At 45.0% G+C, this 13,142-nt stretch overlaps 1 protein-coding gene across 4 annotated transcripts in view; it reads left to right on the top strand.

The window, feature by feature from the left end:
• Positions 1-11,758, top strand: part of crebbpa (CREB binding lysine acetyltransferase a) — a 42,825-nt gene extending 31,067 nt beyond the window's left edge. For all 4 annotated transcript variants that reach the window (XM_076728881.1, XM_076728882.1, XM_076728880.1 and 1 more), the window contains 16 exons: positions 454-625; positions 1,032-1,150; positions 1,338-1,577; positions 2,032-2,120; positions 2,949-3,029; positions 3,246-3,302; positions 4,064-4,141; positions 4,231-4,298; positions 4,782-4,932; positions 5,871-6,017; positions 6,124-6,237; positions 6,396-6,561; positions 6,891-7,058; positions 7,289-7,450; positions 7,600-7,881; positions 8,165-11,758. In XM_076728881.1, coding sequence (XP_076584996.1) covers positions 454-625; positions 1,032-1,150; positions 1,338-1,577; positions 2,032-2,120; positions 2,949-3,029; positions 3,246-3,302; positions 4,064-4,141; positions 4,231-4,298; positions 4,782-4,932; positions 5,871-6,017; positions 6,124-6,237; positions 6,396-6,561; positions 6,891-7,058; positions 7,289-7,450; positions 7,600-7,881; positions 8,165-10,477 — 4,407 coding nt within the window. In that variant the 3' untranslated portion in view covers positions 10,478-11,758. The remainder of the gene's footprint in view (positions 1-453; positions 626-1,031; positions 1,151-1,337; positions 1,578-2,031; positions 2,121-2,948; positions 3,030-3,245; positions 3,303-4,063; positions 4,142-4,230; positions 4,299-4,781; positions 4,933-5,870; positions 6,018-6,123; positions 6,238-6,395; positions 6,562-6,890; positions 7,059-7,288; positions 7,451-7,599; positions 7,882-8,164) is intronic.
• Positions 11,759-13,142: the final 1,384 nt, after the last annotated feature.

Raw genomic sequence — 13,142 nt, 5'->3', positions numbered from 1 at the left:
GATGTAAACAAATTAAAATTTTTGCTTTGGTTAGATTGATTCTTATATATGCTGTGAGTTGAGGTGCTGGAATCTGTATCACCAGGGAAAAAGCGTGTGTCCTTAATTTTGAGAAATGCACAAAGTCTGCAGACTCCAAGCTACAAAATGTATTCAGATGGATCAGACAATGTTTGATCCAAGTCAGTTTTTTCGTCTTGGACAAGAAATGAAAATCCAACTGGGATGGAAATGGTGTCTTATTTATTAAATCTCATTATGCTGCTTTTTAAATAGCTTTGTACCAACGTGAAATGCATGTAATTGCACTCCTTCATTTAGACATCACTGAAAATTTAGGATACCAGATTATCAAAAGATTGAGAAATTTAGGGGACAAAAAAAAAACCTCTTGCACTACTGACAAGGAAAACATATGTCCATGACATTAATCATTTGCCTTTTTGTCTGTAGACTGAGGAAGACTCTGCCTCAACGCTGGTGAAGAAGGAGGAGCCAGAGGAAAAGCCAGAGCCAATGGATGTGGAGGAGAAAAAGTCTGAGCTCAAGACAGAACCCAAAGAAGAGGAAGAAGGTGGAGCCAACAGCACAACCTCCTCATCCCCCTCTCAGTCACGGAGGAAAAGTGAGTCTGATACTGAGGGACGGATAAAATCTTCGTCGAGTCTGTGATTGACTGAAACAGTCAGAGAGGGTTTCCTTCAGTTTCAGTCATGTTAATAAGCCTGCTCGGGGCCGACTGTGAGACGGTCATGAGTTGTTGCCAGTATTTTACACAAATAATGAACGGGCTACTGATAGAATATATTCGACAAGTCACGATACCTATTGAAGGCTACCTAACATGATGTTTCAGTTCTATTTGGTTGTTGCTCTGGTCTCCTGCACCATCAAACACATGTATGTTAGGTTTAGGGTTAGGAGAGGGAATACAGAGACTGAATTTCACCAAATACATCCCACTATGTATGATTGTGTGTGTGCTATGATTTATTTAGACTGACTTTGCCTTTCCTTTGTTCATTTTTCAGTCTTTAAGCCTGAGGAGTTGCGGCAGGCTCTGATGCCGACTCTGGAGTCTCTCTACAGGCAGGACCCTGAGTCGCTGCCCTTCAGACAGCCAGTAGACCCCATGCTTCTGGGTATCCCGGTAGGTAGCACACATGCACTTGGCTCCCAATGTTTTTCCTTAAAACAAAAACTTTGAAATGATGACACATGCTCATGGGATATTGGTTAATGTTGTGGCTGGTTTTGGTTGACACACATAATTCAGCTGCTCTGTTTTTGCTCTTTGGTCTGTAACACACTTTTTGTATTTATCCTTCTCATTGTAGGACTACTTTGACATTGTTAAGAACCCAATAGACCTGTCCACAATAAAGCGTAAGCTTGACACAGGCCAATACCAGGAGCCCTGGCAATATGTCGATGATGTCTGGCTGATGTTCAACAACGCCTGGCTCTACAACCGCAAGACGTCCCGTGTCTACAAGTACTGCTCCAAACTGGCAGAGGTGTTCGAGTCAGAGATCGACCCTGTCATGCAGGGCCTGGGATACTGCTGCGGGAGGAAGGTGAGCCGAAGGGGGTGGACAGCAGGGAAGTTCATGATCCAATTAATGGCGGAGGAGTGAAAGAATGAAAAAGCATTGATGTGAGGGATACTGTTTAGCCATAAATGGCTGTTTAAAAACTCATTTTGTGACGTGGCTGCCGAATTACTGAAAAGCCACTGTCAACTTTCACTCCCGGATTTTGTTTGGTAAAACAAGCAAGAACAGTTTGACTCATTTGGATGAATTTGAGTTTTACTGTCCACTGTGTGGTTGTCAATATTAGTGATTTGTGCACATTCACATTCATGTCCACTTGACCAGGCACTGAGAGCTAAACTTTAAATATCAGCTTACATTAACGATGATAATAAACATAGGAAAAAAAACAAACAAAAAACACTCCTGATGGAAGGGGTTTATTGAACGATTCTGTTTGAATTTTGTTGACCACCTTTGTTGTCTGTGTCTGCAGTACGAGTTCTCCCCTCAAACCCTCTGTTGCTATGGCAAGCAGCTCTGCACCATCCCTACTGGAGGCACATACTACAGTTACCAGAACAGGTATGTGTGTGTGGATAGATGTGTGTGTTTGTCAGTGCCTGTGAAGTCAACTATGTATTGCTCATAAAATAATATTTCACTAGCTGGAATCTCACTGAATCGTCTCACACACCTCCTCATTAGTTCTAGAGGTACCACTGTGATCCAGGCAGTAGTGTCATCCTGACAGCATCAGCTTTAATGGCTTTGCCTTCGAGACCCGCCACTGCATGTCACTACAACATGGTTTTGCTCCCAACATCCAGCGCTGCACATAAAGGGAAACACTGTGAAGAACCTAAGAGCACCGAAGCATTGTGCTTTTTTTGTTGTTGTTGTTTTGTTTTTTTGCTCAGCACCTATAGAGAGAATGCAAGATGAAAATGTAACACTAGTTAAGGCCGCAAACAGCATCGTTGCCTTTCCCACTCAGTTAGAAGCCATCATATGACTGCTTACACCACGTTCCCTTGCACCGCCTGCTGTATAAACTGTGTAACTGCAGTCGTTTTTTTTTCTCCCACACTTGAACTGAGCACATTGAGAGCAGAGCGGCACAGCAGCAGTAGTGATACAGCACAGCCTAACACAGCACGAGGATCCTGCAGCACAATCCATTTACGCTCTCAATGGGGGCTCAGGGATTTCCCCGCTCTGTGTTATTAAACATGAAAGACAGGTGTTATGTTGTGCGCAATTATAGTGGACACACATAACAAAATTGCAGAATACTGTTATGTATATGTTGTTATACTTCACTGAAAAAGAGAACAAGGAGCTGCACTTAATTGTTGTTCAGCTACATGTATAGTGTTGAATGTGCTGAATGCTTACTGGATATTTTTGCAGGTATCATTTCTGTGAGAAGTGCTTTAATGAGATCCAGGGGGAGAGTGTGACGTTAGGAGATGATCCTGCCCAGCCACAGACGTAAGTAAACCAACATATTGATACACCTATGATACAAAAGCAGAGCAAATTGCAGTTCTGCATTTGCAGAAACGTATGGTGAGGTGCGACTTTGCCCCATTTTCTGGAACTCCTCAAATTATTTTTGAAGAACAAAGGGAAATGCCCATCTCACTGTTCATGTGTGCGTCTTGTTTTTCCTCACTGCTGCTCTTTTTTGCTTCTTTTCTCTGACAGGAGGATATCGAAGGATCAGTTCGAACGAAAGAAGAATGATGTACTTGACCCTGAACCGTAAGTAGATGCAAACTCTCACGCCCATGCAGTCAGAAGGATGAATACTGCCAGAGAAGTGTGTTCTTTCTGAGCTTCTTTGAGGAGTTAGGGTTGCATAATCGTGCTTTGTCCTAGTTCATTTTTTCCTCATCACATCTTTAAAGGTTTGTTTCTGCCACCCACATCTGGATTTATTTGTTTGCTTTTGGTGCACACTCTGCATATTTTCTCTCTGGTGCTCTCTGATCAGTCACTTCGGTTTCAGTGAGGCCCTGGGGCAACTCAGCAGCGCCGCCTGCTGAATGGAACTGTGTCAAATGAGAGGTTTTCCATGAGAGCACACAGGCCCTTATTTCTTTGATATGCACTGATTGTCTTTCACAATGTCAGTGTGACTTAGCGTTAAGAAAATGCATGATACTTATTAAACCTCCCACAAAGGCGCACTTGCATTGGCTGGCTTGCAAGTGCGTAACGACTGGAGGAACATAATCTTGAATGGGGATGTTTGTGTTGCTTGCTGCCTCAGCAGTAAAGATATCAACATTCATACAAACAGTAGCATTCGGGAACAGGTTCATCCATGTCAGAGCACATATAGAAGTGCTGCTGACAATCTGCATTTTTACCATTTGACCACCACTGGTAATATAGCAAAGAGTGAGTCAGGTGGTGTTGATTGTCTTATCTTGTTTTGTATGTAAGACTTCTGTGGAGAACGTTGCAGCTCATTTAGAACATGGAAATGTCGTGCTTAACGCATACTTGCTTTTCTGTAGGTTTGTTGAATGTAAAGATTGCGGACGGAAGATGCACCAAATATGTGTCTTACACTACGAGGTCATTTGGCCATCTGGGTGAGATGTCAACATCTACTTTTCTTAGATTTGCCTATTGTGTGTTAATTATAACAGTAAGTCTAACTTCGCCTTCTTTTTCTTTACAGATTCATCTGTGACAATTGTTTAAAGAAGAGTGGTAAAACACGGAAGGAAAACAAGTTCTCTGCAAAACGTTAGTTCAGTTCTCCACATTTGAATTGTAAATATCAGGTCCTTGAAAGAGCTTTCCTCGTGTTTAAAATGTCAGCGAGTTGTTGCAGTTTTATCTCACAAGCACCAAAGACACAAGATAATACAAACCACCTCCACCTGCACATGGGCTGCATATGTGTCCCTTTCACTAGTTTTCCTGCAGTTATGGCCTTGTGGTTTTTTTGTGTTGGGCTTGTTTTTTTAATGTTGCCCTTGTGGTTTCAATGGTATTTTTGTTCTTTGGTGTTTGTAACCCTTGAATATATTATTTTTATGGCACATGGTGCTCAGACACTCATGGTCACATACAAATGAGTTCTAGTGCGTTACTTGTTTGCTAGAATTTAAGGCTGCTGCACTTTGTGTGCAGCCCAATTCAACCCCTGCTTTTCTTTGATACTAGAAAGTTGAAACAACTGACTGACTTGTTTTTTAACTTCTCGCCTGTGTTTCAACACTATAGGGCTGCAGTCCACACGATTGGGAATGTATATAGAGGACCGTGTGAACAAATACTTGAAGAGACAGAACCACCCAGAAGCTGGAGAGGTGTTTGTGCGAGTGGTGGCGAGCTCCGACAAAACGGTGGAAGTTAAACCAGGCATGAAAGCCAGGTGAGGGCGTCATTGACAGAAGTGGGTGAAAATGTTTCAAATGAGGTTTTTATCTAGAGTTTTACACCAAAGACGAACAGAGTCTCCATAATCTGGCTCATTATTCTAAGTAATGTATACTTTGATGTGTTACTTGATCATCATTTATCTTCTAAAACTGCCTTGGTCAAAGCAATGAACAATCAAAGAGTCATCCCTCAAGATGAGGGAGGCCATAATGTTGCAGACCACCAAAAACTTGTCTTTGCCATGTTTGATTTGTAGATGTGGTGGCACTGCTCATGTTTGTCCTGAGCTTATTTTTTTTTCTCCCTGCCATACAAAGCTGAATGCCCTCTGTAAAGCTTTTATGCCCATTCAGAGTGATTGTGGGACCAGCATGTTTGACAAGTTGGAGTACACGCCCTCCCTGAGTACCTCAGAGGAGTGTTCATTTCATCACACAAGATCAAAGTCTACAATGCTCGTCCCATCCTCGCAGGGAGGAGGCCCTTATCCAAGAACCTGTTATCTTCAGGTTGACTGACTGGAACCTTTTTATGGACTCAAGGCCACTTGACTTGAATTGTTCCATTATGCTCTTGAGTGTTGTTAACAGCAGAGACACACGCAGGGCAACTTCTCGGACAGTTCATACTTGTTTATACTCACAATAAAATTTTCAAAAAGATTATAAAAAATGGACATACTGTGCTTTACTGCGTACTTATTGAGCTATCGAAAACTGTTTTTATGGCAACATACCTTTACACCCTGCCCAAATACAGCAAGAGAAACCTTCATATACAGTTCACACCTTTGTGTTGAGGGTGTAGTGTTAGACCACACCCTCCCAACATATAACACACACATTTTTTTTATAGCGAGCAATAACCCAAGACTGAGTATCACAAAGTGTTCTCGCTTTTCTAATACTTATTTTGTCTTCATTACAACAGGTTTGTGGACACGGGTGAAATGCCCGAAACTTTTCCCTACAGAACCAAAGCACTTTTTGCCTTTGAGGAGATTGACGGTGTGGACGTGTGCTTCTTTGGCATGCACGTGCAGGAGTACGGCTCTGAGTGCCCATTCCCCAACACTAGGTCTGTACATCCCATTATTGCATGTAGTACATAGTAATAAAGGGACTACACTTCAGGTGCTTTTTATCAGTGGAACTAACTGTGTTCCCTCTCTCTACCTCTGCAGACGGGTCTACATATCATACCTTGACAGTATTCACTTCTTCAGACCTCGGATTCTACGAACAGCAGTCTACCACGAGATTCTCATTGGCTACCTAGAATATGTCAAGAAACTAGGGTAAGCCCAATTCTTCTACTCCTTTTCCACTTCGCCTCTTGAAAGACACAACACGGAGAAAAGTCTCTGGAGTTAGCATTGTGATGGGATTTAGTTTTGGGGCAGCAGATGTCCTAACCACTGCTCTGGTCTTATGTTTGATCTGTTTATGCCTGCAGCTATGCCCAGGGCCACATCTGGGCCTGTCCGCCCAGTGAAGGAGACGACTACATCTTCCACTGCCATCCTCCTGACCAGAAGATCCCAAAGCCGAAGAGACTGCAGGAGTGGTACAGAAAGATGCTGGACAAGGCCTTTGCAGAGAGGATTCTACATGACTACAAAGTAAGGAAGAGAAACGTTCTTTTAAATACTGACACAAGGCCTTAGGTCTGAATATGTAGAACAGGTAAGTTTTACATCTGCATGCAAAACTTTTATTAATTTGTATAGAGAGATGGCTGTTCTTTTGTCAGATTTTGATTTACTGTGTTCCTGATCATATTTCGTAGTAGAATTTCATGTGAATAGTTATTAGTCTGAACATACGTTGCTTTTTCAGTATCAACAGGTAAACACATGAAACACGTAAATGTTGAGTATTTGATTACTGAAAACAAGGAAAGGACATCTTGAATAACTTAAATCGTCAATGTTTTCTGTCCACCTCTCAGGACATCTTCAAACAGGCAACAGAGGACCGTCTGACCAGCGCTAATGAGCTGCCGTACTTCGAAGGTGACTTCTGGCCCAACGTGCTGGAGGAGAGCATCAAGGAGCTGGAGCAGGAGGAGGAGGAGAGAAAGAAGGAGGAGAACACAGCAGCCTCTGAAACTCCTGAGGTGCAAACATTGTGTCATGGTTTTGTGACATGTTCATAGCATTGAAACAAATTTCTAACTCCTCTTTCTGATCACGTGTTATCATCTTTGAAAGCCATGTTGCACTTCCAAGCTTCTGTAGGTTAAACATGCTTTCATACACCACTTGCTTTTAAACTGTCAACACACAGTGAGAATGTGTGATAATATAATATTTTTGCTCAATATCTGTCATTGTGTATCTCCCACAGGGTACACCAGGTGACAGCAAAAACGCTAAGAAGAAGAACAACAAGAAGACCAATAAAAACAAGAGCAGTGTGAGCCGAGCCAATAAGAAGAAGCCTGGGATGCCGAATGTAGCCAATGATCTGTCCCAGAAGCTGTATGCCACCATGGAGAAGCACAAAGAGGTCAGACTTGTTATTTACTTCTATAGTTTATAAAAAATATTGAAAGCAGTTTTGAAGATAAAGGTGCATTTTATGAACATGTGTGTATTAGATGGTGAATAAAGGGCAATCGTTTCCTTCTCTAACTCTCATTCTCTCATCTATTGAAGGTGTTCTTTGTGATCCACCTCCACTCTGGTCCCATGGCCAACACCCTGCCGCCCATTGTTGACCCTGACCCCTTGCTCTCTTGTGACCTGATGGATGGCCGTGATGCCTTCCTGACTCTGGCCAGGGACAAGCACTGGGAGTTCAGCTCTCTCAGAAGGTGCAAGTGGAGCACCATGTGCATGCTTGTTGAGCTGCACAACCAGGGACAGGACCGCTTTGTCTACACTTGCAATGAGTGCAAGCACCATGTGGAGACACGCTGGCACTGCACTGTGTGCGAGGTGAGGAACTACCCTTACTACTATCAGTGTGCTGTATTTGGTAGCAGTAACTCCTATGTCAGTATCCTGTGCCTGAAACAGTTAAATCACACATTGTTAAAAAGTTCATTGTAAGTGGAAGTCTGTCATATAAGGACAGACAAAGATTAATCAGGAATATTTATGGACTACATAAAATTTGTCTTCTTAACAACAAGAGTACATTTTTAAGATGACAAATCTTTTTGTCAGACTTGGTTCAACTAATTTTTATAACTGTTTCCCTGTCTGCCCCTTTTTGCAGGACTTTGATCTGTGCATTAGTTGTTACAACATAAAGGGACACGAGCACCAGATGGTGAAGTGGGGCCTTGGTCTGGACGACGACAGCAACAGCCAGAGTGGGGAGGCCTCCAAGAGCCCGCAGGAGAGCCGGCGCTTGAGTATCCAACGCTGCATCCAGTCCCTGGTCCATGCTTGTCAGTGTCGCAATGCCAACTGCTCTCTGCCGTCCTGCCAGAAGATGAAGAGGGTGGTGCAGCACACCAAAGGCTGCAAGCGCAAAACCAACGGTGGCTGCCCTGTCTGCAAGCAGCTTATCGCGTTATGTTGTTACCATGCTAAGCACTGTCAGGAGAACAAGTGTCCTGTCCCGTTCTGCCTGAACATCAAGCACAAGCTTCGCCAGCAGCAGCTGCAGCACAGGCTGCAGCAGGCCCAGCTGATGAGGAGGAGAATGGCCACCATGCAAGGCAGAACCATGCCGCTACCGTCCCCGCCAGCCTCAGCTGCCCCCAGCACTCCCACTTCCCATGCCCAGCCCAACACTCCCCAGACGCCCCAGCAGCCACTCTCCAACCAGCCACAGACACCCAACTCAGCAGGTGTCATGTCCCCCTCTTTCCCCAACACACCTCGCAATGGCCAGCCACAAGCACCAGTGTCTCAGGGCAAGCCTGGGCCCCAGGCCTCCCCTCTACACCAACAGCAGTCCCCTCTCCCCCAGCCACCCCAGCCACCTCAGCAGCTACAGCAGCAGCCTCCACTTGCTGCAGTCAAGATGGCACGGCACATCGAGATGATGGCACAGGCCCAGCAGAACTACCGGGTCAACATGAATGGCTTGCCCATGAACCCCCAGCCGCCACAGCAGCGCATGCCCGGACCAATGCAGCCACCCATGCAGATGGTGCCAGGGCCCCGGGGACCACAGGTCATGCAACCGGGCATGGCTCCAGGACAGTGGCCTGGAGCTGCAGGGCCCATGCAGGCAGCTCAGACTCAACAACCAGGCCTTGTCCCAGGTCAGACCCCACAACAGGCCATGACCATGCAGCGAGCCATGATGCAACCTCAGCAGGGCCAGAGGATGCTGATTCCACAGCAGCCTGGTGCCAGGCCACAGACACCCCAGAGACCTGGTGCTATTGCACCCAACGCTCTGCAGGACCTTCTCCGCACCCTCAAGTCTCCCAGCTCACCCCAGCAGCAGCAGCAAGTTCTAAACATCCTCAAATCAAACCCTCAGCTAATGGCTGCTTTCATCAAACAGCGAACAGCCAAGTACCATGCCAACCAGCCGCAGCCACAGCAGCAGCAGCAAGCAGGTCAACAGCAGCAGCCTGGCATGCCAACAATGCAGGCCATGGCCATGCCAGGAGGGACAGTGCAGAGGCCGGGGATGGCCCCTCAGCAGCCCCAGCAGCCTCCTGCACAGGGCATGGCCACGTTAGGTGCTCAAGGGCAGCTGATGAACACCACCCCCCAGATCCAGGAGCTCTACCGTCGGCAGCTCTTAAGACAGCAGCAGCAACAGCAGCAGCAGCAGCAGCAACAACAACAGCAGCAACAGCAACAACAACAACAACAGCAGCAACAGCAACAACAGGGTGTGATGCCTCAGGGTCATCCTGGCCAGTTCCCTGCCCAAGCGCAAGGTACAGCGGCTACGTACTCCCAGCTCCGCATGCAGCAACAACAGCAACAGATAGCCATGCAGGCAGGTGCAGGAGCGGCTGGGGGACCCATGGGCCAGCTCCCACCCATGGCTCAGATGGCTCAACCTGGCATGGGGATGGACTCCACCCAGAATTTACTGCATCAGCGAATGCTCCAGCAGCAACAGCAGCAGCAACTTCCACAGCAGCAGCAGGCTGTCCTCAAGCAGCAGATGGGCTCTCCTGCCCAGCCCAGCCCCATGAGCCCCCAGACCCACCTGCTGGCCGGCCAGCCCCAGGGTGGAGGCCACCTCCCTGGCCAGCCCACACTAGCCAATGCCCTCAACAACCAGGTCCGCTCCCCCGCGCCAGTCCAGTCCCCTTGTCCGCCCTCGCAACAGCAGCCCCAGCAGCGGCCACATTCCAGTCCCTCACCGCAGGTCCAGAACCAGCCCCAGCCCTCGCCGCAGCACCCACATCCACCCCACTCGGGTTCCCCCCATCCGGGACTCGGGGGCCCGCTGTCAGGATCCATGGAGCAGGGACACTTGGGGACACCAGAACAGAGCGCGATGCTACCGCAGCTTAACACGCCCAACAGAGGGGGGCTGAACAGTGACTTGGGGATGGTGGGGGATGCTACAGGGGACACTCTGGAGAAGTTTGTGGAGGGATTGTAGCATTTCTGCTGGGACCTAAAGAACACAATCTTGCTCCCAGGGACCCCTCCTTCCACTCTTCTTCCTCCTTGGTTCCCCTCGGTTTCTTTATCCCATTAGAGGGCTTTGTTTGTTCTTTCTAAGGTTGAACGGTTTTTTGTACTGACATGTAAAAAGTTTCAACTGTTGTAAAAAGAAAAAAGAAAATTTGGTCACAGAAAAAAAGTCAACACTTATAGGGAATGTAATTGTTTCCTAAACCCAAGTGATGGGTGTCTCTTCTTTAAGATGTTGAGGGATTTGCAAGTTGCTTCTTAAATGAAATTTAAATCACAAAGAATATATTTTTTGGTTGAGACCAAATGTGTTCAATACTCAATTTATTTTTGGTTTGTTTTTGGTATGGTTTCATGCCTTTCTCATTTCTTTTTTTTTAAGAAAATGTACAATTGCATTATATTATTCATATCTTTTTATTTTGTACCTTTGGAAAAGAAACTAAAAGCATTTTTTGTTCAAACTGTAAAATATTTTGTCTGGAAATTGGGCCAGGTTTTCGTTCTCTTCTCAAGCTGTCTTTCCTGGCAATTGTTATCTAGTGTTGTACCATTACTCCAAGATGATGCGTTCAGGGACCGTTCCCCTCTTCTTTGTGTGTATGAAGAGCACTCAGTTGTATTAAAATAGGAAATGGACTGCGGCAGGTTGTGTATACACGGGCATGTATGCAGGCGCACATGAAGACACTGACACACAAACCCTCACAGTCACTAAAATAACTACAGTTCCGACTGCTTTCACAAACACAGACAGCAAAGACTGCAACCTACATCTCAGAGGCCTGGAATTTGGAAAATCTGTCTTGCAGGTGTAGAAAATTGTTGTTTTGACATTAAAAAGAATTTGTCATACTTTTTTTGTCATACAAATGTTGTAAAGTGTAAAGAGAGTGTGAGAAAGAGACCAGCCCCCTAAGCTGAAGTGGAATGATCACCGGTTGTTTGTAGGCCACGTCTCGGATGGCGCCCCATCCTCTAAATTTTACACTAAGCTGTGTGCGATCTAGAGATGAGGGGCACATTTGAGATTCACCTGGAGGAAAACAAAATGTTATCAACCCTCATTCCTCTCACGAAAACTTGAACTGGGGGGGATTTACTTTTTCTCCTATTGTAAATCTAGTTATTAAGCAAAATACTATAAATATAAGGAAGAGAGAATGAAATCACTGTATAAACTGGTAAAAGACTCATTTCTTACTTATATACCATATTGTTAAATAAACTGTGTGCAACAGAAGAACTCCAGTACTCTGACTAAATAATAAGGCATCACTCCTGTTGGTTTGTGTTCATTTGGTTGAGCTCAACAGCGTTTCATCATCCCAGGGTCGCCCGAAACGGTGAGCGGAAAAATAAGTGATATTGGTCCCTCAACCGTACGCCTACGTCTGCACTTTTCCACCTGAAAATAACATTTGTTTATAATGGATCAATTTTTCTTTTGAGATAACTTGAGCAACTTCATGGATGGATGTGGTGGAGGGTGAACATGTTACCTGCTCCCTCACCTTTAGTCGGTAAGAGTTCACCCCACTTCCAGTGCCACAGCATTAATCAATGTTAAGTTCGAACAAATGAATCCAGCACCAATGAAAATTAAAATGTCTCCAGTATTTCAAAATGAACTGTGATAGATCAGAAAAGTCACTAAAGTCAACTTGTCAAAGTGTAATGGAAATATGGAGAGGATTCACGTCATATGCCTCAGTCCCTACCTCTAATTCAAGTCTCATGCTTTGCAGAGGTGTTTTAAGTGGGACACAACACAAAGCACAGTACCTTTATAAATGTACTGTTTCTATGAACTATATGAATCAGCCTGAGATCTTGTCTGAAATCCAGGCTCAAAAATGCATGTAGACACACAGTAGTTCAAGTAAGGATAGAAGAAGGGTTTCAAATGAAAGAGTAATTCAGGCAGTGACTTTTTTTGTTCAAAATGTCTGTGTAGTCAGACACTGAAATATAAGAAATAGGTCGAAGTGGTCTGCGTAAGCTTTGTGACTTATTGAAAATGACTGTAGGTTAAGCACCCGCAGCTTGTATTTTTAACATACCTTAGATATGTTAGACCTTTATTTTATTGTTTCCTGGTCTCTCAGTTTCTGCTTGTCTTGTGATGGTGTGGCCTGCTGTACTCTGAGAGGTTAAGACACTTTACGAACCCTCAGCTTCTCAGGGAACCTAATACAACCTGTCAAATCCTAAAGGGACTATAATTTAGAACTTAAGACAGGTACGGGGTAAAAACATCAGTACTGTGCTTAAGGACAAATAGGAAACATTTGGGACAAATATCTACTCTTTGGAAGGTGCCTCAGATACAAACAATCGCAGTTGACTTTTTACCAGTTACAGATTGCCCTGTTTTGCGATTTTATGTATTTGTAATAAATGCAACAGCTTGCGATTTAATCATAGCTGCTAAAATATACATTTGGCTGTTTAAATAGTGTTACGTTGGGCCTTGCGTCTACAAAGGTAATTATAAACGCTAGAAATGAGTTCTGTAGCCACGTGACCTTCGCGGTACGCATTCATTCGTTCTCTGTCACATGACCGGAAGCTCAAGTGACGCGGTTGATTTGCATGTTTTTTACCCAACCGCAGAGCGCGGTTGAAGT

The sequence above is a fragment of the Chaetodon auriga genome, chromosome 4, assembly GCF_051107435.1.
Source record: "Chaetodon auriga isolate fChaAug3 chromosome 4, fChaAug3.hap1, whole genome shotgun sequence".
NCBI classification, from domain to species: domain Eukaryota; kingdom Metazoa; phylum Chordata; class Actinopteri; order Chaetodontiformes; family Chaetodontidae; genus Chaetodon; species Chaetodon auriga.
This window is presented reverse-complemented; position numbering and strand designations above follow the sequence as displayed.